The sequence below is a fragment of the Phyllobates terribilis genome, unplaced genomic scaffold (assembly GCF_046119375.1).
Source record: "Phyllobates terribilis strain yellow unplaced genomic scaffold, ASM4611937v1 Scaffold_2__4_contigs__length_985480577, whole genome shotgun sequence".
NCBI classification, from domain to species: Eukaryota; Metazoa; Chordata; class Amphibia; order Anura; family Dendrobatidae; genus Phyllobates; species Phyllobates terribilis.
In genome coordinates this window covers 43626289-43652081 of record NW_027362762.1, presented here as the reverse complement: position 1 = coordinate 43652081, position 25793 = coordinate 43626289, and the positions used below count along the sequence as shown (strand labels likewise).

General features: G+C 37.8%; 1 protein-coding gene across 1 annotated transcript; it reads right to left on the bottom strand.

Moving 5' to 3' along the window:
- Positions 1–775: 775 nt before the first annotated feature.
- On the bottom strand, positions 776–24834 carry LOC141249355 (NACHT and WD repeat domain-containing protein 2-like). The gene is made up of 6 exons (XM_073669594.1): positions 24696–24834; positions 23929–24045; positions 22013–22216; positions 5707–5833; positions 4825–5378; positions 776–4597 (listed from the first exon to the last, which is right to left on the bottom strand). The coding sequence occupies exons 1-6, from the start codon at positions 24777–24779 to the stop codon at positions 845–847; spliced, it is 4839 nt and encodes a 1612-aa protein (XP_073525695.1). The 5' UTR covers positions 24780–24834; the 3' UTR covers positions 776–844.
- Between the last annotated feature and the right edge of the window lie 959 nt (positions 24835–25793).

Sequence of the window (25793 nt, the reverse complement as noted above, 5' to 3'; positions counted from 1 at the left end):
GGCATTACAGACATCTTTCTAAAGGCTGTCTCTAGGACCCAGCGGCTACCTCCCTCTGGCTGATTAGCTCCCTGGCCTGCATGTATAAATACCTGCTGTGTGCCAGAGGCAGGTGCCGGCGATATTCATTACTATTTGTGAGGCTTAGCAGGAGCAGTACTTTTTCCTCCCTGGAGCTTGAGGCCGAGTTCTCATTTGTTTGGAGTCGTCTAAAGCTAAGCAATTCCCCCGTTTGTCTACCCTTTGTTGCCTATAGAGTTTAGTGGAGGTCAACTAGTGCTCATCTCCTCCCATCCCTAGCCTTAGCCATACGCCAGGGAGAGTCAGGGCGAGGCACGCATGAGGCAATATAGGGACGGTAGTTGAGACAGGGTGACGCTAGACCAGACTAGGAGGTCTCTACTCACCCTTTCCCTAGTGTCTGGGCTCCCTTTCCCTTTTCCGTCTGTGTTGCACCAAGTCTTTCCCACACCCTTGCGTGACATAGACCCTTTCTCCTTTGACGAGCACATTAGTATTATTAATGGCGTGGATATGGGCTCGTCAGAAGATTCAAGTTTTTAAAGTTTGGTTGACGGAAAGAACAAGGGAAAAAAAAAATACAGAAAAGAGGGGAAGCACAAGATAAGTCTTCTACGAGGAGAAGAAGAAGAAGTTGTCCCTGGCAGAGCTGAGGTTGGTATATGGCAGAATTAGGGCTTCGTAGGTTTGAACTGGATGTTTTTCTTATGTGCCCCCAGTTGATGGACATTTCAGTTGACCCCTCCCCCCCCCCCCAAAAAAAAAAAAAGAATTTACCCCATCATCTCCTTTTGTTTGTAGGCAACATGTATTTTATGAAACATTACTTTTTGTCCGAAAGAGGTTCTTCATCTCCTGAACAGTCTGGACTGGAGCTAGGACTGTTAGACTCGTTCCATATTATCTCCGCAGACGTTTTCCCCTCGTAGATAGTTACATTTGACTCATCCTTATTGCTAAAAGTAAGAAAAGTTTCAATCCTTCTGTTCCCTTTCACCCTCCCAGCTATTGAGTACAAGCCAAGGGTGCCATCTTCAAATCCAACGCAGACCAACCCATCGTGATCGGACACGGTCATGGCACAAGGCGTTTTACCGAGGTGGCTATAGGCAACTCGTCTTCCATTCATGACTTCCATAACATTCAAAGTTGGATTCCTATGGAAATCACAGTTGCAATGACGCACAGGATTGTTGCGAAGGATGTAAATGAGGTACCGACCATCACTGGTCAAATGTTGATGTAAAATAGAGGTAGAATTACGTAAGACGCAATGTTTATGGTCAACAGTCTGTACCACGTTGACTTCACCACCCACCGTGATAATTATGATGTCTCCATTAGATGAGACTTCAAAGGAACAGCCGAGGATGGGCGATGGGATGGAGACTTTGGAAAAGTGGGAAAAGGTTTCTTCTACCATGTTCCATATATAGATTTCCACACTTGAGGTCAACAAGACAACAAAATCTGGGTTGCTGTGAAGACACCGGAAAGCCACAATGGAGTCTTGGTCATTAGTAGAGCGGAACTCTTTACTGACAAAACCAGACCATAAACTTATAGCTAAGAGTCTGTTATCATTGAAGCCCACCACAAACGTTCCCTCATCGGTCACGACACCCTGTTTTAATGGAGTATGGATTTTGCACACCGTTGTCCCAGTTTTGGGCCTCCATACTCTAGAAACTCCATCTTTACACAACGTGACCACAAAATTACTATTCGGAACTATGAGCAATTGGGAAACGGACGTACATTGGATACAATGTCTATTGATTCCCGTATTTGTTTCCCAGACGTAATGTCTTGATGTTCCCCATGTAATGAGAAACTCACCGTTGGAGGTAACGCTAATAATTTCGACTGGATCCCTGTGCTGGAAAAAGGACTTTATTTTAGAACTAGGGACGTCCCATTGGCAAACTGTGTCAGAACCATCGGATGTGTAGGCATTGCCTTCCTCGGGGCAAAGATGTATTGATCTCACTGGTCTTCCTGTTTTGAAGTAAGAGGTTGGACTTGCAATGGTTTCCAAATCCCACAATAATAGGGCGTTACTCTGATTTATTGCCCCTAATACATTTAGCTTATGGCTCTTGATAATGTGTTTAAGTATTCCCGCACGGACATCAATCATGGAAATACAGTGTCCACTCTTTAAGCTCCAAATGAAGAGTGATGGGAAGTTTTCTAGGATGGCAATGACTTGTTCCTCACTCGGTGTAAGAACAGAGGAAATAAATTTGCCTTTACGAGGAGGCCTGAAACTGTTTTTCTCCAACGTTAAGGTTTCCCATAAGTCAAGAGTCGTCGCCTTGCATATCAGTAGATACTTTGTAAAAAGTTCTGTAGATATTACATGAGTGTTTACTTCATCGGAATAACATTGAACCAAAAGTTCTGCCTTAGAGGGATCTGCTGTGCTCCAGACCCTGAAATGACCCAGTATATCGACGACGTACACATCTGATCCATGCATATATACGTCACATATACACATTTTTGAAGTGTCCAACTGCAAAGAAACGTTTTCTGGAAAAAAATTAACATCGTAAATGAGAATTGCACCAATTTGACCTATAACGATATCTCCGTTGCCAACAGATGCAAAATAAGTAACGTTTTGGGTAAAAGTGACTTCTTTAAGAAGATCACCGGAACGAACGTTGTAAACGCTAACCACTGGAGAATCCTCGAAACACAAAAATAGCATTGATCCATATAGGAGATGACCTCGAGGAATCTCCTTGGCTTCTTTAGTGGTGTCACAAATTTCATTGAGAAAAGTCCAAGTGGAGCAATCAAGGAGGACAATTGAACGTTGACTGGTAGAAATCGCCAGATGTAGACCCTCATTTTCTAAAGTAGCACTAATGACGTCCATGTTTTGGGGTAGTTGATAGACCAAAGCTGGTTTCTTTCTTCTGCTCCAAGTATAAATCCTGCCATCCCGGAGTGCTACAACCAGTTGAGTTTTTGCTGTCATCTCTAATATGGTGACGATTTTTGGTGACTCTCGGAACTCAACTTTAGTAGGTGCCAGTTGAATTTGGGCTGAATTCAAGATTATCAAGAGGGAATTTTTCATGGCCTCGCTATATATTTGTTTGGCAAACCTCGAGAGGCATGGATAAAGAAATACGAGTGGCACCACTTTTGACTGAAGGATCATGTCAAAACCATCAGGATTTTCATGCAGGAGACATCTTGTTTGCTTCAGCATGTCATGGATGAGATTGACTTCTTCTCTTTCTAGTGTTACAGCTGCATTTTCTACAATATGGATCAACGAATTTATGTGACCGGTGTTTAAGAGGGTCTTGTAAAATGGCACCACCATTATTACGTCATTGTAGAGATTGTCCAGTTTGCCACTTTCTCTTAGGTGATAAGGAAGATCAAAAGCCTTTCTTATATTGTAAATGGCCATATGTTGACCGTTGAAGGACCACGGTTGAGATGGAAGTTGACGGTCAACGTAAATTTTGACCAGTCTGTTAACTGCGGCCGAAAGAGATTTTAAGTTCTTTTCTTTTGGTTGTGGGTTTTTTCTTTGATTTGCAGATAACGACTTAGCTCTTCCACTTGCCCAACGGCCCCCAAAGTAGTCGCACATGTTTGCATGTAGCCCGCAAATCACTTCTTGACTTTGGAGATATCGTTCAGCCACCACTTGCTGGTAAAGTCTATTTGTCCACCATAGTAATCTGGATCCAGTCACAACTCTGGAGGCAATACAGTCTTTCAAGTCACGTAAGATATTTGCAATAAGCCAGTCTGGCACTCTCAACGTGCCCACAGTGTCATGGACGTGGTAGAGTTGGGTGAGGGCCACATCATCGGCCGACAATACATCAACAAGCTCGACTTCTCCGATTCCGGATCTAGACAGTGTGATATAACTCAACATCCTGGAAATGAACTCAAAACCATATTTCTTTTCAAGTTTTTGGAAAAATCTTTCAGTTGACTGATAAGCATTTTCGCCAAGAGTTTGACTGTCAATATCTTGGTGGGATTTCCATTCTTTGACTTCCTTAAAGAGCAGAAGCATCTGCAGCGGGGAAGTGTGGCTTCCCAAGGATCTGTTAACGTAAACCTGTTGACCCGAAGTTATTTTTCTCTGGTTACTCAAGAGTTTCATCTTTAGATTGTCATTGCATTGTTTTCTGGTTGGCTTCATGTGAAGAAGAAAAACTTTGTTTCGATTTTGGCAACGTTGGTTTTGCTTTGAACTTTTATCTTCGGCGACGGATACAATAATCTTCGTGAATTGTGGAAGAGAAGGCAGCAACCAGCAAAAACGTTCTTCATCGCTACAATGTATCAGGTTCTTCACACCATCCAGTATCAGGATTAGTGGGTTCTGCTTTGAAGATGCTGAAAGAAGGCTATAAAAGGATTCCACCAACATGGCCGTGTCCTCAACATAGGCTGGAACAACTTTCTTGTAAATAATGGATAACTGCTGACACAGTCCCATTAACAAGTTGCTCAGCGTCAAAGGTTCACCAAACGGTGGGACGAAGCGAATGACAACTGCTGGGTCCGCGTCTCTGAGCCATAAGCGTACCTGAAAGAAGAAAAAAAAAGTAGATTTAATGGTAAGAAATGGACAACGCATTTCCTAGGGGAGTCTTTTAGTCAGGACAAGAGCCAGGACCCACTCATTGGGGGGGGCATCGGCTCAGATTTGCATTGGCAACAGCCGATCTGTCGGATACAAAACTGTGCAAAAGTTTTAAGTTGTTGGGGGAAAAAATATTGCAAAGTAAGAAGCTGTCAATGTCAGGACGTTACCTTCTTCCCGCACGAGGCCAGAAGAAGAGTCTTCCCACAGCCTGGTTCTCCAGACACGACCATTGGTTTCCGGGACTCATCGTGCACAATGTACCTTCTTATACTCTCTTCTTCTCTGATCTCATATTCCTGCAGGTCTGAATACATCCTACACAGGGAGAGATGATAGAGAACTTCCTCTGAACCGTTCTTCAGGGGTCCGGGACATCTACAGACATGACGGTCAATCATCTTCACCATGTCTCCAAAGAACTGTCTGCACAGCCCCTCTACGTAGACCTGCTCCTTCTCTTCCGTGTAGCCCACCTTGATGTCACATGTTGTGGTGGTACTGTAGACATGAAGAGCCTCAGTGTAGGACAGGTCTGGAATGAAGACATCTCGAAGGTAGCACAGCCTGGAGTAACCCTCAGATGGTCCATTCCCAGATGTCTCTGCTTTCCCCCTTTGTTTCCAGATCGCTCTATAGGGCACCTTGTGTATGTAGCAGATGCTTCTCTCCAGGTCACGTACTGGACTGTTTTGTAGGCCAAATAAAAGTTCATGTTCCAGAGCTAAAAAAAAAATTAAGAATGTACATTGAAACCTATGCTGCAGATTTATTTCATCTAGTGCATGCACTCATTAGCGACTTTTTGCTGTTTTGTAGTAGTAGGTTGACTGGATCCTGGAAACGTCTCAGATTCCATGACCCCAGGGAGAGGGTGCAGTAATTCTGTCCTGCATTGATTTTTAGATATTACACAATGTTATTGAGTGAAACAATATTTTTCTGTAGAGCTGCAGTTCCACATTTCAGCCACATGGAGGCGACAGAGCACTATCTGCGAGTTATTTCTTACATGTTATTAAATGGATTCAGTAAATAAGTCTCAATGTTACCGGATGTAAAATACTTCTGCGCCTGGTCCTCTCCCAGAATCCCTCTCTTCACACATAACGGAATGATCATGCACAAAATCTGTGTAATCTCCTGAGATGCCTCATAAAAGGCAAAGTTATTTGTGATCTGTGAAGAAGCGTAAATTACATGAATACACAGCAGCGATGTATAATAATATACTAATAATAACGACGGTAGGGAATAGCAATCAAATATACATAGCGGTATACAAGAGCATTAATATAGGACTTATATTCTTCTACATAGGGGGCAGTATTATAGTAGTTATATTCTTGTACATAGGGGGCAGTATTATAGTAGCTATATTCTTGTACATAGGAGCAGTATTATAGTAGTTATATTCTTGTACATAGGGGCAGTATTATAGTAGTTATATTCTTGTACATAGGAGCAGTATTATAGTAGTTATATTCTTGTACATAGGGAGCAGTATTATAGTAGTTATATTCTTGTACATAGGGAGCAGTATAGTAGTTATATTCTTGTATATAGGAGCAGTATTATAGTAGTTATATTCTTGTACATAGGGGGCAGTATTATAGTAGTTATATTCTTGTACATAGGGGCAGTATTATAGTAGTTATATTCTTGTACATAGGGGCAGTATTATAGTAGTTATATTCTTGTACATAGGAGCAGTATTATTGTAGTTATATTCTTGTACATAGGGAGCAGTATTATAGTAGTTATATTCTTGTACATAGGAGCAGTATTATAGTAGTTATATTCTTGTACATAGGGGGCAGTATTATAGTAGTTATATTCTTGTACATAGGAGCAGTATTATAGTAGTTATATTCTTGTACATAGGAGCAGTATTATAGTAGTTATATTCTTGTATATAGGAGCAGTATTATAGTAGTTATATTCTTGTACATAGGGGGCAGTATTATAGTAGTTATATTCTTGTACATAGGAGCAGTATTATAGTAGTTATATTCTTGTACATAGGAGCAGTATTATAGTAGTTATATTCTTGTACATAGGAGCAGTATTATAGTAGTTATATTCTTGTATATAGGAGCAGTATTATAGTAGTTATATTCTTGTACATAGAGGGCAGTATTATAGTAGTTATATTCTTGTACATAGGGGCAGTATTATAGTAGTTATATTCTTGTACATAGGGGCAGTATTATAGTAGTTATATTCTTGTACATAGGAGCAGTATTATTGTAGTTATATTCTTGTACATAGGGAGCAGTATTATAGTAGTTATATTCTTGTACATAGGAGCAGTATTATAGTAGTTATATTCTTGTACATAGGGGCAGTATTATAGTAGTTATATTCTTGTACATAGGAGCAGTATTATAGTAGTTATATTCTTGTACATAGGGGGCAGTATTATAGTAGTTATATTCTTGTACATAGGAGCAGTATTATAGTAGTTATATTCTTGTACATAGGAGCAGTATTATAGTAGTTATATTCTTGTATATAGGAGCAGTATTATAGTAGTTATATTCTTGTACATAGGGGGCAGTATTATAGTAGTTATATTCTTGTACATAGGGAGCAGTATTATAGTAGTTATATTCTTGTACATAGGAGCAGTATTATAGTAGTTATATTCTTGTACATAGGAGCAGTATTATAGTAGTTATATTCTTGTATATAGGAGCAGTATTATAGTAGTTATATTCTTGTACATAGGGGGCAGTATTATAGTAGTTATATTCTTGTACATAGGAGCAGTATTATAGTAGTTATATTCTTGTACATAGGGAGCAGTATTATAGTAGTTATATTCTTGTACATAGGGAGCAGTATAGTAGTTATATTCTTGTATATAGGAGCAGTATTATAGTAGTTATATTCTTGTACATAGGGGGCAGTATTATAGTAGTTATATTCTTGTACATAGGGGCAGTATTATAGTAGTTATATTCTTGTACATAGGGGGTAGTATTATAGTAGTTATATTCTTGTATATAGGAGCAGTATTATAGTAGTTATATTCTTGTACATAGGGAGCAGTATTATAGTAGTTATATTCTTGTACATAGGAGCAGTATTATAGTAGTTATATTCTTGTACATAGGAGCAGTATTATTGTAGTTATATTCTTGTACATAGGAGCAGTATTATAGTAGTTATATTCTTGTACATAGGAGCAGTATTATTGTAGTTATATTCTTGTACATAGGGAGCAGTATTATAGTAGTTATATTCTTGTACATAGGAGCAGTATTATAGTAGTTATATTCTTGTACATAGGGAGCAGTATTATAGTAGTTATATTCTTGTACATAGGAGCAGTATTATAGTAGTTATATTCTTGTACATAGGAGCAGTATTATTGTAGTTATATTCTTGTACATAGGAGCAGTATTATAGTAGTTATATTCTTGTACATAGGAGCAGTATTATAGTAGTTATATTCTTGTACATAGGAGCAGTATTATTGTAGTTATATTCTTGTACATAGGGAGCAGTATTATAGTAGTTATATTCTTGTACATAGGGGCAGTATTATAGTAGTTATATTCTTGTACATAGGAGCAGTATTATAGTAGTTATATTCTTGTACATAGGAGCAGTATTATTGTAGTTATATTCTTGTACATAGGGAGCAGTATTATAGTAGTTATATTCTTGTACATAGGAGCAGTATTATAGTAGTTATATTCTTGTACATAGGAGCAGTATTATAGTAGTTATATTCTTGTATATAGGAGCAGTATTATAGTAGTTATATTCTTGTACATAGGGAGCAGTATTATAGTAGTTATATTCTTGTACATAGGGAGCAGTATTATAGTAGTTATATTCTTGTACATAGGAGCAGTATTATAGTAGTTATATTCTTGTACATAGGAGCAGTATTATAGTAGTTATATTCTTGTACATAGGAGCAGTATTATTGTAGTTATATTCTTGTACATAGGGAGCAGTATTATAGTAGTTATATTCTTGTACATAGGAGCAGTATTATAGTAGTTATATTCTTGTACATAGGAGCAGTATTATAGTAGTTATATTCTTGTATATAGGAGCAGTATTATAGTAGTTATATTCTTGTACATAGGGAGCAGTATTATAGTAGTTATATTCTTGTACATAGGGAGCAGTATTATAGTAGTTATATTCTTGTACATAGGAGCAGTATTATAGTAGTTATATTCTTGTATATAGGAGCAGTATTATAGTAGTTATATTCTTGTACATAGGGGGCAGTATTATAGTAGTTATATTCTTGTACATAGGAGCAGTATTATAGTAGTTATATTCTTGTACATAGGGAGCAGTATTATAGTAGTTATATTCTTGTACATAGGAGCAGTATTATAGTAGTTATATTCTTGTACATAGGAGCAGTATTATAGTAGTTATATTCTTGTATATAGGAGCAGTATTATGGTAGTTATATTCTTGTACATAGGGGGCAGTATTATAGTAGTTATATTCTTGTACATAGGAGCAGTATTATAGTAGTTATATTCTTGTACATAGGGAGCAGTATTATAGTAGTTATATTCTTGTACATAGGGAGCAGTATAGTAGTTATATTCTTGTATATAGGAGCAGTATTATAGTAGTTATATTCTTGTACATAGGGGGCAGTATTATAGTAGTTATATTCTTGTACATAGGGGCAGTATTATAGTAGTTATATTCTTGTACATAGGGGGTAGTATTATAGTAGTTATATTCTTGTACATAGGAGCAGTATTATTGTAGTTATATTCTTGTACATAGGGAGCAGTATTATAGTAGTTATATTCTTGTACATAGGAGCAGTATTATAGTAGTTATATTCTTGTACATAGGGAGCAGTATTATAGTAGTTATATTCTTGTACATAGGAGCAGTATTATAGTAGTTATATTCTTGTACATAGGAGCAGTATTATTGTAGTTATATTCTTGTACATAGGGGGCAGTATTATAGTAGTTATATTCTTGTACATAGGAGCAGTATTATAGTAGTTATATTCTTGTACATAGGGAGCAGTATTATAGTAGTTATATTCTTGTACATAGGGGGCAGTATTATAGTAGTTATATTCTTGTACATAGGAGCAGTATTATAGTAGTTATATTCTTGTACATAGGGAGCAGTATTATAGTAGTTATATTCTTGTACATAGGGAGCAGTATAGTAGTTATATTCTTGTATATAGGAGCAGTATTATAGTAGTTATATTCTTGTACATAGGGGGCAGTATTATAGTAGTTATATTCTTGTACATAGGGGCAGTATTATAGTAGTTATATTCTTGTACATAGGGGGTAGTATTATAGTAGTTATATTCTTGTACATAGGAGCAGTATTATTGTAGTTATATTCTTGTACATAGGGAGCAGTATTATAGTAGTTATATTCTTGTACATAGGAGCAGTATTATAGTAGTTATATTCTTGTACATAGGGAGCAGTATTATAGTAGTTATATTCTTGTACATAGGAGCAGTATTATAGTAGTTATATTCTTGTACATAGGAGCAGTATTATTGTAGTTATATTCTTGTACATAGGAGCAGTATTATAGTAGTTATATTCTTGTACATAGGAGCAGTATTATTGTAGTTATATTCTTGTACATAGGGAGCAGTATTATAGTAGTTATATTCTTGTACATAGGAGCAGTATTATAGTAGTTATATTCTTGTACATAGGGAGCAGTATTATAGTAGTTATATTCTTGTACATAGGGGGCAGTATTATAGTAGTTATATTCTTGTACATAGGGGCAGTATTATAGTAGTTATATTCTTGTACATAGGGGCAGTATTATAGTAGTTATATTCTTGTACATAGGGGGCAGTATTATAGTAGTTATATTCTTGTACATAGGGGCAGTATTATAGTAGTTATATTCTTGTACATAGGAGCAGTATTATAGTAGTTATATTCTTGTACATAGGAGCAGTATTATTGTAGTTATATTCTTGTACATAGGAGCAGTATTATAGTAGTTATATTCTTGTACATAGGAGCAGTATTATAGTAGTTATATTCTTGTACATAGGAGCAGTATTATTGTAGTTATATTCTTGTACATAGGGAGCAGTATTATAGTAGTTATATTCTTGTACATAGGGGCAGTATTATAGTAGTTATATTCTTGTACATAGGAGCAGTATTATAGTAGTTATATTCTTGTACATAGGAGCAGTATTATTGTAGTTATATTCTTGTACACAGGGAGCAGTATTATAGTAGTTATATTCTTGTACATAGGAGCAGTATTATAGTAGTTATATTCTTGTACATAGGAGCAGTATTATAGTAGTTATATTCTTGTATATAGGAGCAGTATTATAGTAGTTATATTCTTGTACATAGGGAGCAGTATTATAGTAGTTATATTCTTGTACATAGGGAGCAGTATTATAGTAGTTATATTGTTGTACATAGGAGCAGTATTATTGTAGTTATATTCTTGTACATAGGGAGCAGTATTATAGTAGTTACAGTGCCTACAAGTAGTATTCAACCCCCTGCAGATTTAGCTGGTTGACACATGCGGAATTAACTTGGCATTGTGACATTTGTACTGTAGATCAGCCTGGAAGTGGGAAATGCACTGCAGCAAATTTTTTATTTTTTTTTAAAACGTTAAAAGTTAATTCAGAGTGTCATTTATTATTCAACCCCTCAAACCACAAGAATTCTGTTTGGTCCCCCTAAAGTATTAAGAAGTAGTTCAGGCACCAAGAATAATGAGCTTCACATGTGTGGATTAAAGATCTCTTTTGCCAGCCTTTTCTGACTATTTAAGACCCTCCCCAAACTTGTGAACAGCACTCAGACATGGTCAACATGGGAAAGACAAAGGAGCATTCCAAGGCCATCAGAGACAAGATCGTGGAGGGTCACAAGGCTGGCAAGGGGTACAAAACCCTTTCCAAGGAGTTGGGCCTACCTGTCTCCACTGTTGGGAGCATCATCCGTAAGTGGAAGGCTTATGGAACTACTGTTAGCCTTCCACGGCCTGGACAGCCTTTGAAAGTGTCCTCCCGTGCCGAGGCCAGGCTTGTCCGAAGAGTCAAGGCTAACCCAAGGACAACAAGGAAGGAGCTCCGGGAAGATCTCATGGCAGTGGGGACATTGGTTTCAGTCAATACCATAAGTAACGTACTCCACCGCAATGGTCTCCGTTCCAGACGAGCCCGTAAGGTACCTTTACTTTCAAAGCGTCATGTCAAGGCTCGTCTACAGTTTGCTCATGATCACTTGGAGGACTCTGAGACAGACTGGTTCAAGGTTCTATGGTCTGATGAGAACAAGATCGAGATCTTTGGTGCCAACCACACACGTGACGTTTGGAGACTGGATGGCACTGCATACGACCCCAAGAATACCATCCCTACAGTCAAGCATGGTGGTGGCAGCATCATGCTGTGGGGCTGTTTCTCAGCCAAGGGGCCTGGCCATCTGGTCCGCATCCATGGGAAGATGGATAGCACGGCCTACCTGGAGATTTTGGCCAAGAACCTCCGCTCCTCCATCAAGGATCTTAAGATGGGTCGTAATTTCATCTTCCAACAAGACAACGACCCAAAGCACACAGCCAAGAAAACCAAGGCCTGGTTCAAGAGGGAAAATGTCAAGGTGTTGGAGTGGCCTAGTCAGTCTCCTGACCTTAACCCAATTGAAAACTTGTGGAAGGAGCTCAAGAATAAAGTCCACATGAGACACCCAAAGAACCTAGATCACTTGGAGAAGATCTGCATGGAGGAGTGGGCCAAGATAACTCCACAGACCTGTGCCGGCCTGATCAGGTCTTATAAAAGACGATTATTAGCTGTAATTGCAAACAAGGGTTATTCCACAAAATATTAAACATAGGGGTTGTATAATAATTGACCCACACTTTTATGTTTAAAATTTAATAAAATTCAACTGAGCAACATAACTTTTTGTTTTGTAAGATTTATGCTTCTGTTCATAAAACCTACTCTCGTTTGCAGTTTGAAGGCTCTAACTTATTTGCATCTTATCAAACCAGCTAAATCTGCTGGGGGTTGAATACTACTTGTAGGCACTGTATATTCTTGTACATAGGGGCAGTATTATAGTAGTTATATTCTTGTACATAGGGGCAGTATTATAGTAGTTATATTCTTGTACATAGGGGGCAGTATTATAGTAGTTATATTCTTGTACTTAGGGGGCAGTATTATAGTAGTTATATTCTTGTACTTAGGGGGCAGTATTATAGTAGTTATATTCTTGTACATAGGGGGCAGTATTATAGTAGTTATATTCTTGTACATAGGGGGCAGTATTATAGTAGTTATATTCTTGTACATAGGAGCAGTATTATAGTAGTTATATTCTTGTACATAGGGGGCAGTATTGTAGTAGTTATATTCTTGTACATAGGGGCAGTATTATAGTAGTTATATTCTTGTACATAGAGGGCAGTATTATAGTAGTTATATTCTTGTACATAGGGGGCAGTATTATAGTAGTTATATTCTTGTACATAGGGGGCAGTATTATAGTAGTTATATTCTTGTACATAGGGGGCAGTATTATAGTAGTTATATTCCTGTACATAGGAGGCAGTATTATAGTAGTTATATTCTAGTACATAGGAGGCAGTATTATAGTAGTCATATTCTTGTACATAGGGGCAGTATTATAGTAGCTATATTCTTGTACATGGGAGCAGTATTATAGTAGCTATATTCTTGTACATGGGAGCAGTATTATAGTAGTTATATTCTTGTACATAGGGGACAGTATTATAGTAGTTATATTCTTGTACATAGGGGGCAGTATTATAGTAGTTATATTCTTGTACATAGGGGGCAGTATTATAGTAGTTATATTCTTGTACATAGGAGCAGTATTATAGTAGTTATATTCTTGTACATAGGAGCAGTATTATAGTAGTTATATTCTTGTACATAGGGGGCAGTATTATAGTAGTTATATTCTTGTACATAGGGGGCAGTATTATAGTAGTTATATTCTTGTACATAGGGGGCAGTATTATAGTAGTTATATTCCTGTACATAGGAGCAGTATTATAGTAGTTATATTCTAGTACATAGGAGGCAGTATTATAGTAGTCATATTCTTGTACATAGGGGCAGTATTATAGTAGCTATATTCTTGTACATGGGAGCAGTATTATAGTAGCTATATTCTTGTACATTGGAGCAGTATTATAGTAGTTATATTCTTGTACATAGGGGACAGTATTATAGTAGTTATATTCTTGTACATAGGGGGCAGTATTATAGTAGTTATATTCTTGTACATAGGGGGCAGTATTATAGTAGTTATATTCTTGTACATAGGGGGCAGTATTATAGTAGTTATATTCTTGTACATAGGGGCAGTATTATAGTAGTTATATTCTTGTATATAGGAGCAGTATTATAGTAGTTACAGTATATTCTTGTACATAGGGGGCTGTATTATAGTAGTTATATTCTTGTATATAGGGGCAGTATTATAGTAGTTATATTCTTGTACATAGGAGCAGTATTATAGTAGTTACAGTATATTCTTGTACATAGGGGGCTGTATTATAGTAGTTATATTCTTGTACATAGGAGCAGTATTATAGTAGTTACAGTATATTCTTGTACATAGGGGGCTGTATTATAGTAGTTATATTCTTGTATATAGGAGCAGTATTATAGTAGTTATATTCTTGTACATAGGGGCAGTATTATAGTAGTTATATTCTTGTACATAGGGGGCTGTATTATAGTAGTTACATTCTTGTATATAGGGGCAGTATTATAGTAGTTATATTCTTGTACATAGGGGGCAGTATTATAGTAGTTATATTCCTGTACATAGGAGCAGTATTATAGTAGTTATATTCTAGTACATAGGAGGCAGTATTATAGTAGTCATATTCTTGTACATAGGGGCAGTATTATAGTAGCTATATTCTTGTACATGGGAGCAGTATTATAGTAGCTATATTCTTGTACATGGGAGCAGTATTATAGTAGCTATATTCTTGTACATGGGAGCAGTATTATAGTAGCTATATTCTTGTACATGGGAGCAGTATTATAGTAGCTATATTCTTGTACATGGGAGCAGTATTATAGTAGTTATATTCTTGTACATAGGGGCAGTATTATAGTAGTTATATTCTTGTACATAGGGGGCAGTATTATAGTAGTTATATTCTTGTACATAGGGGGCAGTATTATAGTAGTTATATTCTTGTACATAGGGGGCAGTATTATAGTAGTTATATTCCTGTACATAGGAGCAGTATTATAGTAGTTATATTCTAGTACATAGGAGGCAGTATTATAGTAGTCATATTCTTGTACATAGGGGCAGTATTATAGTAGCTATATTCTTGTACATGGGAGCAGTATTATAGTAGCTATATTCTTGTACATGGGAGCAGTATTATAGTAGTTATATTCTTGTACATAGGGGACAGTATTATAGTAGTTATATTCTTGTACATAGGGGGCAGTATTATAGTAGTTATATTCTTGTACATAGGGGGCAGTATTATAGTAGTTATATTCTTGTACATAGGGGGCAGTATTATAGTAGTTATATTCTTGTACATAGGGGGCAGTATTATAGTAGTTATATTCTTGTACATAGGGGCAGTATTATAGTAGTTATATTCTTGTATATAGGAGCAGTATTATAGTAGTTACAGTATATTCTTGTACATAGGGGGCTGTATTATAGTAGTTATATTCTTGTATATAGGGGCAGTATTATAGTAGTTATATTCTTGTACATAGGAGCAGTATTATAGTAGTTACAGTATATTCTTGTACATAGGGGGCTGTATTATAGTAGTTATATTCTTGTACATAGGAGCAGTATTATAGTAGTTACAGTATATTCTTGTACATAGGGGGCTGTATTATAGTAGTTATATTCTTGTATATAGGAGCAGTATTATAGTAGTTATATTCTTGTACATAGGGGCAGTATTATAGTAGTTATATTCTTGTACATAGGGGGCTGTATTATAGTTGTTACATTCTTGTATATAGGGGCAGTATTATAGTAGTTATATTCTTGTACATAGGGGGCAGTATTATAGTAGTTATATTCTTGTATATAGGGGGCTGTATTATAGTAGTTATATTCTTGTATATAGGAGCAGTATTATAGTAGTTATATTCTTGTACATAGGGGCAGTATTATAGTAGTTATATTCTTGTACATAGGGGGCTGTATTATAGTAGTTACATTCTTGTATATAGGGGCAGTATTATAGTAGTTATATTCTTGTATATAGGGGGCAGTATTATAGTAGTTATATTCTTGTATATAGGGGCAGTATTATAGTAGTTATATTCTTGTACACAGGAGCAGTATTATAGTAGTTATATTCTTGTACACAAGAGCAGTATTATAGTAGTTATATTCTTGGAACATAGGAGCAGTATTATAGTAGTTATATTCTTGTACATAGGAGCAGTATTATAATAGTTATATTCTTGTACATAGGGGGCAGTATTATAATAGTTATATTCTTGTACATAGGGGGCAGTATTATAGTAGTTATATTCTTGTACATAGGGAGCAGTATTATAGTAGGTATATTCTTGTACATAGGGAGCAGTATTATAGTAGGTATATTCTTGTACATAGGGGACAGTATTATAGTAGTTATATTCTTGTATATAGGGGCAGTATTATAGTAGTTATATTCTTGTACATAGGGGGCAGTATTATAGTAGTTATATTCTTGTACATAGGAGCAGTATTATAGCAGTTATATTCTTGTACATAGGAGCAGTATTATAGTAGGTATATTCTTGTACATAGGGAGCAGTATTATAGTAGTTATATTCTTGTACATAGGGTGCAGTATTATAGTAGTTATATTCTTGTACATAGGAGCAGTATTATAGTAGTTATATTCTTGTACATAGGGGGCAGTATTGTAGTAGTTATATTCTTGTACATAGGGGCAGTATTATAGTAGTTATATTCTTGTACATAGAGGGCAGTATTATAGTAGTTATATTCTTGTACATAGGGGGCAGTATTATAGTAGTTATATTCTTGTACATAGGGGGCAGTATTATAGTAGTTATATTCTTGTACATAGGGGGCAGTATTATAGTAGTTATATTCCTGTACATAGGAGGCAGTATTATAGTAGTTATATTCTAGTACATAGGAGGCAGTATTATAGTAGTCATATTCTTGTACATAGGGGCAGTATTATAGTAGCTATATTCTTGTACATGGGAGCAGTATTATAGTAGCTATATTCTTGTACATGGGAGCAGTATTATAGTAGTTATATTCTTGTACATAGGGGACAGTATTATAGTAGTTATATTCTTGTACATAGGGGGCAGTATTATAGTAGTTATATTCTTGTACATAGGGGGCAGTATTATAGTAGTTATATTCTTGTACATAGGAGCAGTATTATAGTAGTTATATTCTTGTACATAGGAGCAGTATTATAGTAGTTATATTCTTGTACATAGGGGGCAGTATTATAGTAGTTATATTCTTGTACATAGGGGGCAGTATTATAGTAGTTATATTCTTGTACATAGGGGGCAGTATTATAGTAGTTATATTCCTGTACATAGGAGCAGTATTATAGTAGTTATATTCTAGTACATAGGAGGCAGTATTATAGTAGTCATATTCTTGTACATAGGGGCAGTATTATAGTAGCTATATTCTTGTACATGGGAGCAGTATTATAGTAGCTATATTCTTGTACATTGGAGCAGTATTATAGTAGTTATATTCTTGTACATAGGGGACAGTATTATAGTAGTTATATTCTTGTACATAGGGGGCAGTATTATAGTAGTTATATTCTTGTACATAGGGGGCAGTATTATAGTAGTTATATTCTTGTACATAGGGGGCAGTATTATAGTAGTTATATTCTTGTACATAGGGGCAGTATTATAGTAGTTATATTCTTGTATATAGGAGCAGTATTATAGTAGTTACAGTATATTCTTGTACATAGGGGGCTGTATTATAGTAGTTATATTCTTGTATATAGGGGCAGTATTATAGTAGTTATATTCTTGTACATAGGAGCAGTATTATAGTAGTTACAGTATATTCTTGTACATAGGGGGCTGTATTATAGTAGTTATATTCTTGTACATAGGAGCAGTATTATAGTAGTTACAGTATATTCTTGTACATAGGGGGCTGTATTATAGTAGTTATATTCTTGTATATAGGAGCAGTATTATAGTAGTTATATTCTTGTACATAGGGGCAGTATTATAGTAGTTATATTCTTGTACATAGGGGGCTGTATTATAGTAGTTACATTCTTGTATATAGGGGCAGTATTATAGTAGTTATATTCTTGTACATAGGGGGCAGTATTATAGTAGTTATATTCCTGTACATAGGAGCAGTATTATAGTAGTTATATTCTAGTACATAGGAGGCAGTATTATAGTAGTCATATTCTTGTACATAGGGGCAGTATTATAGTAGCTATATTCTTGTACATGGGAGCAGTATTATAGTAGCTATATTCTTGTACATGGGAGCAGTATTATAGTAGCTATATTCTTGTACATGGGAGCAGTATTATAGTAGCTATATTCTTGTACATGGGAGCAGTATTATAGTAGCTATATTCTTGTACATGGGAGCAGTATTATAGTAGTTATATTCTTGTACATAGGGGCAGTATTATAGTAGTTATATTCTTGTACATAGGGGGCAGTATTATAGTAGTTATATTCTTGTACATAGGGGGCAGTATTATAGTAGTTATATTCTTGTACATAGGGGGCAGTATTATAGTAGTTATATTCCTGTACATAGGAGCAGTATTATAGTAGTTATATTCTAGTACTTAGGAGGCAGTATTATAGTAGTCATATTCTTGTACATAGGGGCAGTATTATAGTAGCTATATTCTTGTACATGGGAGCAGTATTATAGTAGCTATATTCTTGTACATGGGAGCAGTATTATAGTAGTTATATTCTTGTACATAGGGGACAGTATTATAGTAGTTATATTCTTGTACATAGGGGGCAGTATTATAGTAGTTATATTCTTGTACATAGGGGGCAGTATTATAGTAGTTATATTCTTGTACATAGGGGGCAGTATTATAGTAGTTATATTCTTGTACATAGGGGGCAGTATTATAGTAGTTATATTCTTGTACATAGGGGCAGTATTATAGTAGTTATATTCTTGTATATAGGAGCAGTATTATAGTAGTTACAGTATATTCTTGTACATAGGGGGCTGTATTATAGTAGTTATATTCTTGTATATAGGGGCAGTATTATAGTAGTTATATTCTTGTACATAGGAGCAGTATTATAGTAGTTACAGTATATTCTTGTACATAGGGGGCTGTATTATAGTAGTTATATTCTTGTACATAGGAGCAGTATTATAGTAGTTACAGTATATTCTTGTACATAGGGGGCTGTATTATAGTAGTTATATTCTTGTATATAGGAGCAGTATTATAGTAGTTATATTCTTGTACATAGGGGCAGTATTATAGTAGTTATATTCTTGTACATAGGGGGCTGTATTATAGTTGTTACATTCTTGTATATAGGGGCAGTATTATAGTAGTTATATTCTTGTACATAGGGGGCAGTATTATAGTAGTTATATTCTTGTATATAGGGGGCTGTATTATAGTAGTTATATTCTTGTATATAGGAGCAGTATTATAGTAGTTATATTCTTGTACATAGGGGCAGTATTATAGTAGTTATATTCTTGTACATAGGGGGCTGTATTATAGTAGTTACATTCTTGTATATAGGGGCAGTATTATAGTAGTTATATTCTTGTATATAGGGGGCAGTATTATAGTAGTTATATTCTTGTATATAGGGGCAGTATTATAGTAGTTATATTCTTGTACACAGGAGCAGTATTATAGTAGTTATATTCTTGTACACAAGAGCAGTATTATAGTAGTTATATTCTTGGAACATAGGAGCAGTATTATAGTAGTTATATTCTTGTACATAGGAGCAGTATTATAATAGTTATATTCTTGTACATAGGGGGCAGTATTATAATAGTTATATTCTTGTACATAGGGGGCAGTATTATAGTAGTTATATTCTTGTACATAGGGAGCAGTATTATAGTAGGTATATTCTTGTACATAGGGAGCAGTATTATAGTAGGTATATTCTTGTACATAGGGGACAGTATTATAGTAGTTATATTCTTGTATATAGGGGCAGTATTATAGTAGTTATATTCTTGTACATAGGGGGCAGTATTATAGTAGTTATATTCTTGTACATAGGAGCAGTATTATAGCAGTTATATTCTTGTACATAGGAGCAGTATTATAGTAGGTATATTCTTGTACATAGGGAGCAGTATTATAGTAGTTATATTCTTGTACATAGGGTGCAGTATTATAGTAGTTATATTCTTGTACATAGGGGCAGTATTATAGTAGTTATATTCTTGTACATAGGGGGCAGTATTATAGTAGTTATATTCTTATACATAGGGGGCAGTATTATAGTAGTTATATTCTTATACATAGGGGGCTGTATTATAGTAGTTACATTCTTGTATATAGGGGCAGTATTATAGTAGTTATATTCTTGTACATAGGGGGCAGTATTATAGTAGTTATATTCTTGTATATAGGGGGCAGTATTATAGTAGTTATATTCTTGTATATAGGGGCAGTATTATAGTAGTTATATTCTTGTACACAGGAGCAGTATTATAGTAGTTATATTCTTGTACACAAGAGCAGTATTATAGTAGTTATATTCTTGGAACATAGGAGCAGTATTATAGTAGTTATATTCTTGTACATAGGAGCAGTATTATAATAGTTATATTCTTGTACATAGGGGGCAGTATTATAATAGTTATATTCTTGTACATAGGGGGCAGTATTATAGTAGTTATATTCTTGTACATAGGGAGCAGTATTATAGTAGGTATATTCTTGTACATAGGGAGCAGTATTATAGTAGGTATATTCTTGTACATAGGGGACAGTATTATAGTAGTTATATTCTTGTATATAGGGGCAGTATTATAGTAGTTATATTCTTGTACATAGGGGGCAGTATTATAGTAGTTATATTCTTGTACATAGGAGCAGTATTATAGCAGTTATATTCTTGTACATAGGAGCAGTATTATAGTAGGTATATTCTTGTACATAGGGAGCAGTATTATAGTAGGTATATTCTTGTACATAGGGGACAGTATTATAGTAGTTATATTCTTGTATATAGGGGCAGTATTATAGTAGTTATATTCTTGTACATAGGGGGCAGTATTATAGTAGTTATATTCTTGTACATAGGAGCAGTATTATAGCAGTTATATTCTTGTACATAGGAGCAGTATTATAGTAGGTATATTCTTGTACATAGGGAGCAGTATTATAGTAGTTATATTCTTGTACATAGGGTGCAGTATTATAGTAGTTATATTCTTGTACATAGGGGCAGTATTATAGTAGTTATATTCTTGTACATAGGGGGCAGTATTATAGTAGTTATATTCTTGTACATAGGAGCAGTATTATAGTAGTTATATTCTTGTACATAGGGGGCAGTATTATAGTAGTTATATTCTTGTACATAGGGGGCAGTATTATAGTAGTTATATTCCTGTACATAGGGGGCAGTATTATAGTAGTTATATTCCTGTACATAGGGGGCAGTATTATAGTAGTTATTTTCTTGTACATAGGGAGCAGTATTATAGTAGTTATATTCTTGTACATAGGGGGCAGTATTATAGTAGTTATATTCCTGTACATAGGGGGCAGTATTGTAGTAGTTATATTCTTGTACATAGGGAGCAGTATTATAGTAGTTATTTTCTTGTACATAGGGAGCAGTATTATAGTAGTTATATTCCTGTACATAGGGGGCAGTATTATAGTAGTTATATTCCTGTACATAGGGGGCAGTATTATAGTAGTTATATTCCTGTACATAGGGGGCAGTATTATAGTAGTTATATTCCTGTACATAGGGGGCAGTATTATAGTAGTTATTTTCTTGTACATAGGGAGCAGTATTATAGTAGTTATATTCTTGTACATAGGGGGCAGTATTATAGTAGTTATATTCCTGTACATAGGGGGCAGTATTATAGTAGTTATTTTCTTGTACATAGGGAGCAGTATTATAGTAGTTATATTCTTGTACATAGGGGGCAGTATTATAGTAGTTATATTCCTGTACATAGGGGGCAGTATTATAGTAGTTATATTCTTGTACATAGGGGGCAGTATTATAGTAGTTATATTCCTGTACATAGGGGGCAGTATTGTAGTAGTTATATTCTTGTATATAGAATCTTGACATGTTGGTTACAGTTTTGATGTCGGTACCTGCCCTAGATCACACTGCAACTGTTCCCCCTCATCCAGTAGATTATAGGTTGGCGGGGTGGCGTTTTCATCTCGGATGTACCAGGTCTGGAGAAGCTTTGTGCAGATCTTATATTCCTCAGCAATGGTTAGAACATTCTCAAACTCTTGACAGTCAATCTCTGTGGGTAGACATGGCTGTCCATATTCTTCTCCTATAAGAGCCTAGAAAACATAATATCCATTGTATCCAGATGTTGTACAGTTTGTTCCAGGGATCTCAGATGTGGGAAAGTAGTTAAGGAACTTGAGAAACACCTTACTTTCTCCGTGAAATACAATAAGTGGTAGAGACAAGGTAAAGGCAGTCCCTGTCCTCCCTGCACACACCAGGATGGCACTCACATTGATTGACACCAGTCCTGGACTTGTCCACTGATTGCAGGCAAAGAGAGCAGACACGATCATAAAACCCTTCCATTTAGGGTTTAGGGATAATACGGACAATATTAAAGAAGGTATTAGAAGGCTAATAAAGTGCTCCTAATACTTTCTTAGAGTAGATCCTGATGTCAGGTCCCTTTAAAAAAACACAAGTATCAAGAAAAGAGGCCATTCATTAAACCTCTCAGGGGTTAAGTTTGGACATAAGTAATATTCTAGGATATCCCGTGTAAACAATTGTTGCACAGTTGCCAGAAATGCAACTTACCCCCACCCACTCAGAGTAAGCCTGTGAGTCCTGCTCTCTCTGCCCACTCATAGAGAAAGCCTGTGAGTCCTGCTTCCTCTGCCCACTCATAGGGAAAGTCTGAGTCCTGCTGCCTCCACCCACTCGTGGAGAAAGCCTGCGAGTCCTGCTTCCTCCACCCACTCAGAGAAAGCCTGCGAGTCCTGCTTCCTCCACCCACTCAGAGAAAGCCTGTGAGTCCTGCTGCCTCCAAACACTCAGAAAAAGCCTGTGAGTCCAGACCCCCCCAATCATAGAGAAAGCCTGTGAGTCCTGCTTCCTTCTCCCACTCATAGAGAAAGCCTGGGAGTTCTGCTTTCCTGCCCACTCATAAAGAAAGCCTGTGAGTCCTGCTTCCTCCGCCCAATCATAAAGAAAGCCTGTGAGTCCTGCTTCCTCTGCCCAGTCAGAGAAAGCCTGTGAGTCCTGCCCCCCAATCATAGAGAAAGCCTGTGAGTCCTGCTTCCTCCGCCCACTCATAGAGAAAGCCTGCGAGTCCTGCCCCCCCAATCATAGAGAAAGCCTGTGAGTCCTGCTTCCTCCACCCACTCATAAAGAAAGCCTGTGAGTCCTACCCCCCAATCATAGAGAAAGCTTTTGAGTCCTGCATCCTCTTACCACTCAGAGAAAGCCTGTGAATTCTGCATTCTTTACCCACTCATAAAGAAAGCCTGTGAGTCCTGCCTCCTCCTCCCACTCATAGAAAAAGCCTGTGAGTCCTGCTTCCTCGCCCACACAAAGAAAGCCTGTGAGTCCTGCTTCCTCGCCCACACAAAGAAAGCCTGCGAGTCCTGCTTCCCCGCCCACTCATAATGAAAGCCTGTGAGTCCTGCTTTCTTCACCCACTCAGAGAAAGTCTGAGTCCTGCTCCCCCCCAATCTTAGAGAAAGCCTGAGTCCTGCTCCCCCCCAATCATAGAGAAAGCCTGTGAGTCCTGCTCCCTCCCCAATCATAGAGAAAGCATGTGAGTCCTGCTCCCTCCCCAATCATAGAGAAAGCCTGTGAGTCCTGCTCCCTCCCCAATCATAGAGAAAGCATGTGAGTCCTGCTCCCTCCCCAATCATAGAGAAAGCCTGTGAGTCCTGCTCCCCCCCAATCATAGAGAAAGCCTGTGAGTCCTGCTCCCCCCCAATCATAGAGAAAGTCTGTGAGTCCTGCTCCCTCCCCAATCCCTCTGCTGCTGTCCTGAGTGCTGCTTTCTCCTTACCACGAAGCATGGCCCCGCTGAGGTGTGCAGACATTCCTCCAGCAGCTGCATACGGATCTGTTGGACTTTTGTGCTGTAAAAGTCTCCAGGATGAATTCCATGATATCCGTCTATGACCTGCAGGGAATAATATGTAGATGATACATCCTATGGGCACCTATAGCAAAAGGGCACTCTCTTACCCCTAAACCCCCCCCCCCCAAAAAAAAAATCAGAGTAGAGGGGTTCATGTCGCATAGGTGCAGTTGCAGAAGGAATACCTGGCATGTACACACACAGTGATTGTGTCTTTACTGAAGCCCCTTCGTGTTCTCATCCATTTATATACCCCTTTCATGGCATAGAATGCCACTCACACAGTATGGTGAGCCCACAGTATCCACCACACAATTTGCCCCCATAGTACCCCCCTCACCTCCTGTATGATGACTCCACGGTGCCCCCAGCACTATATGGTGCCCCATAATATAGTGTACCCCCACTCCTCATCCTGTCCCCCCGAAGCGCTGCTCCGCTCTGTGCACTGAGGTTCTGCACAGAAGCCACAATCTGCTGAGAATGAGACACAGGCTGAATGGTGGAGCAGGGAATCGATGGCTCCCTGCTCCACCATTATATTCAGCTACAGTAGATCAACAGCCTGAAGATCCGAAATCAAGACGTGGAGAGGACGGGGGAGGCGGTGTCATTTATACCACTGCTATTAGCAATATAAATGCTGGACACATAGATGCCGGATAGAAGGAGTTTTTCTTGCATTATTTTACCTGAAATTCCACCCCGTGCTGATGGCGGCAGTACTCCCGCAGCTTGGGGCAGACCTCGGTGTGCAGAGCCGCTCTCGCCTTCATGGAGTCTGAACAGGAGTAATCACAGGAAATAGATGATTATTACAACCAAACCACCAGACTCCAGGGGCCAAGGAGCCAAACCACCAGACTCCAGGGGCCAAGGAGCCAAACCACCAGACTCCAGGGGCCAAGGAGCCAAACCACCAGACTCCAGGGGCCAAGGAGCCAAACCACCAGACTCCAGGGGCCAAGGAGCCAAACCACCAGACTCCAGGGGCCAAGGAGCCAAACCACCAGACTCCAGGGGCCAAGGAACCAAACCACCAGACTCCAGGGGCCAAGGAACCAAACCACCAGACTCCAGGGGCCAAGGAACCAAACCACCAGACTCCAGGGGCCAAGGAACCAAACCACCAGACTCCAGGGGCCAAGGAACCAAACCACCAGACTCCAGGGGCCAAGGAACCAAACCACCAGACTCCAGGGACCAAGGAACCAAACCACCAGACTCCAGGGACCAAGGAACCAAACCACCAGACTCCAGGGACCAAGGAACCAAACCACCAGACTCCAGAGACCAAGGAACCAAACCACCAGACTCCAGGGACCAAGGAACCAAACCACCAGACTCCAGGGACCAAGGAACCAAACCACCAGACTCCAGGGACCAAGGAACCAAACCACCAGACTCCAGGGACCAAGGAACCAAACCACCAGACTCCAGGGACCAAGGAACCAAACCACCAGACTCCAGGGACTAAGGAACCAAACCACCAGACTCCAGGGACTAAGGAACCAAACCACCAGACTCCAGGGACTAAGGAACCAAACCACCAGACTCCAGGGACTAAGGAACCAAACCACCAGACTCCAGGGACTAAGGAACCAAACCACCAGACTCCAGGGACTAAGGAACCAAACCACCAGACTCCAGGGACTAAGGAACCAAACCACCAGACTCCAGGGACTAAGGAACCAAACCACCAGACTCCAGGGACTAAGGAACCAAACCACCAGACTCCAGGGGCCAAGGAGCCAAACCACCAGACTCCAGGGGCCAAGGAACCAAACCAC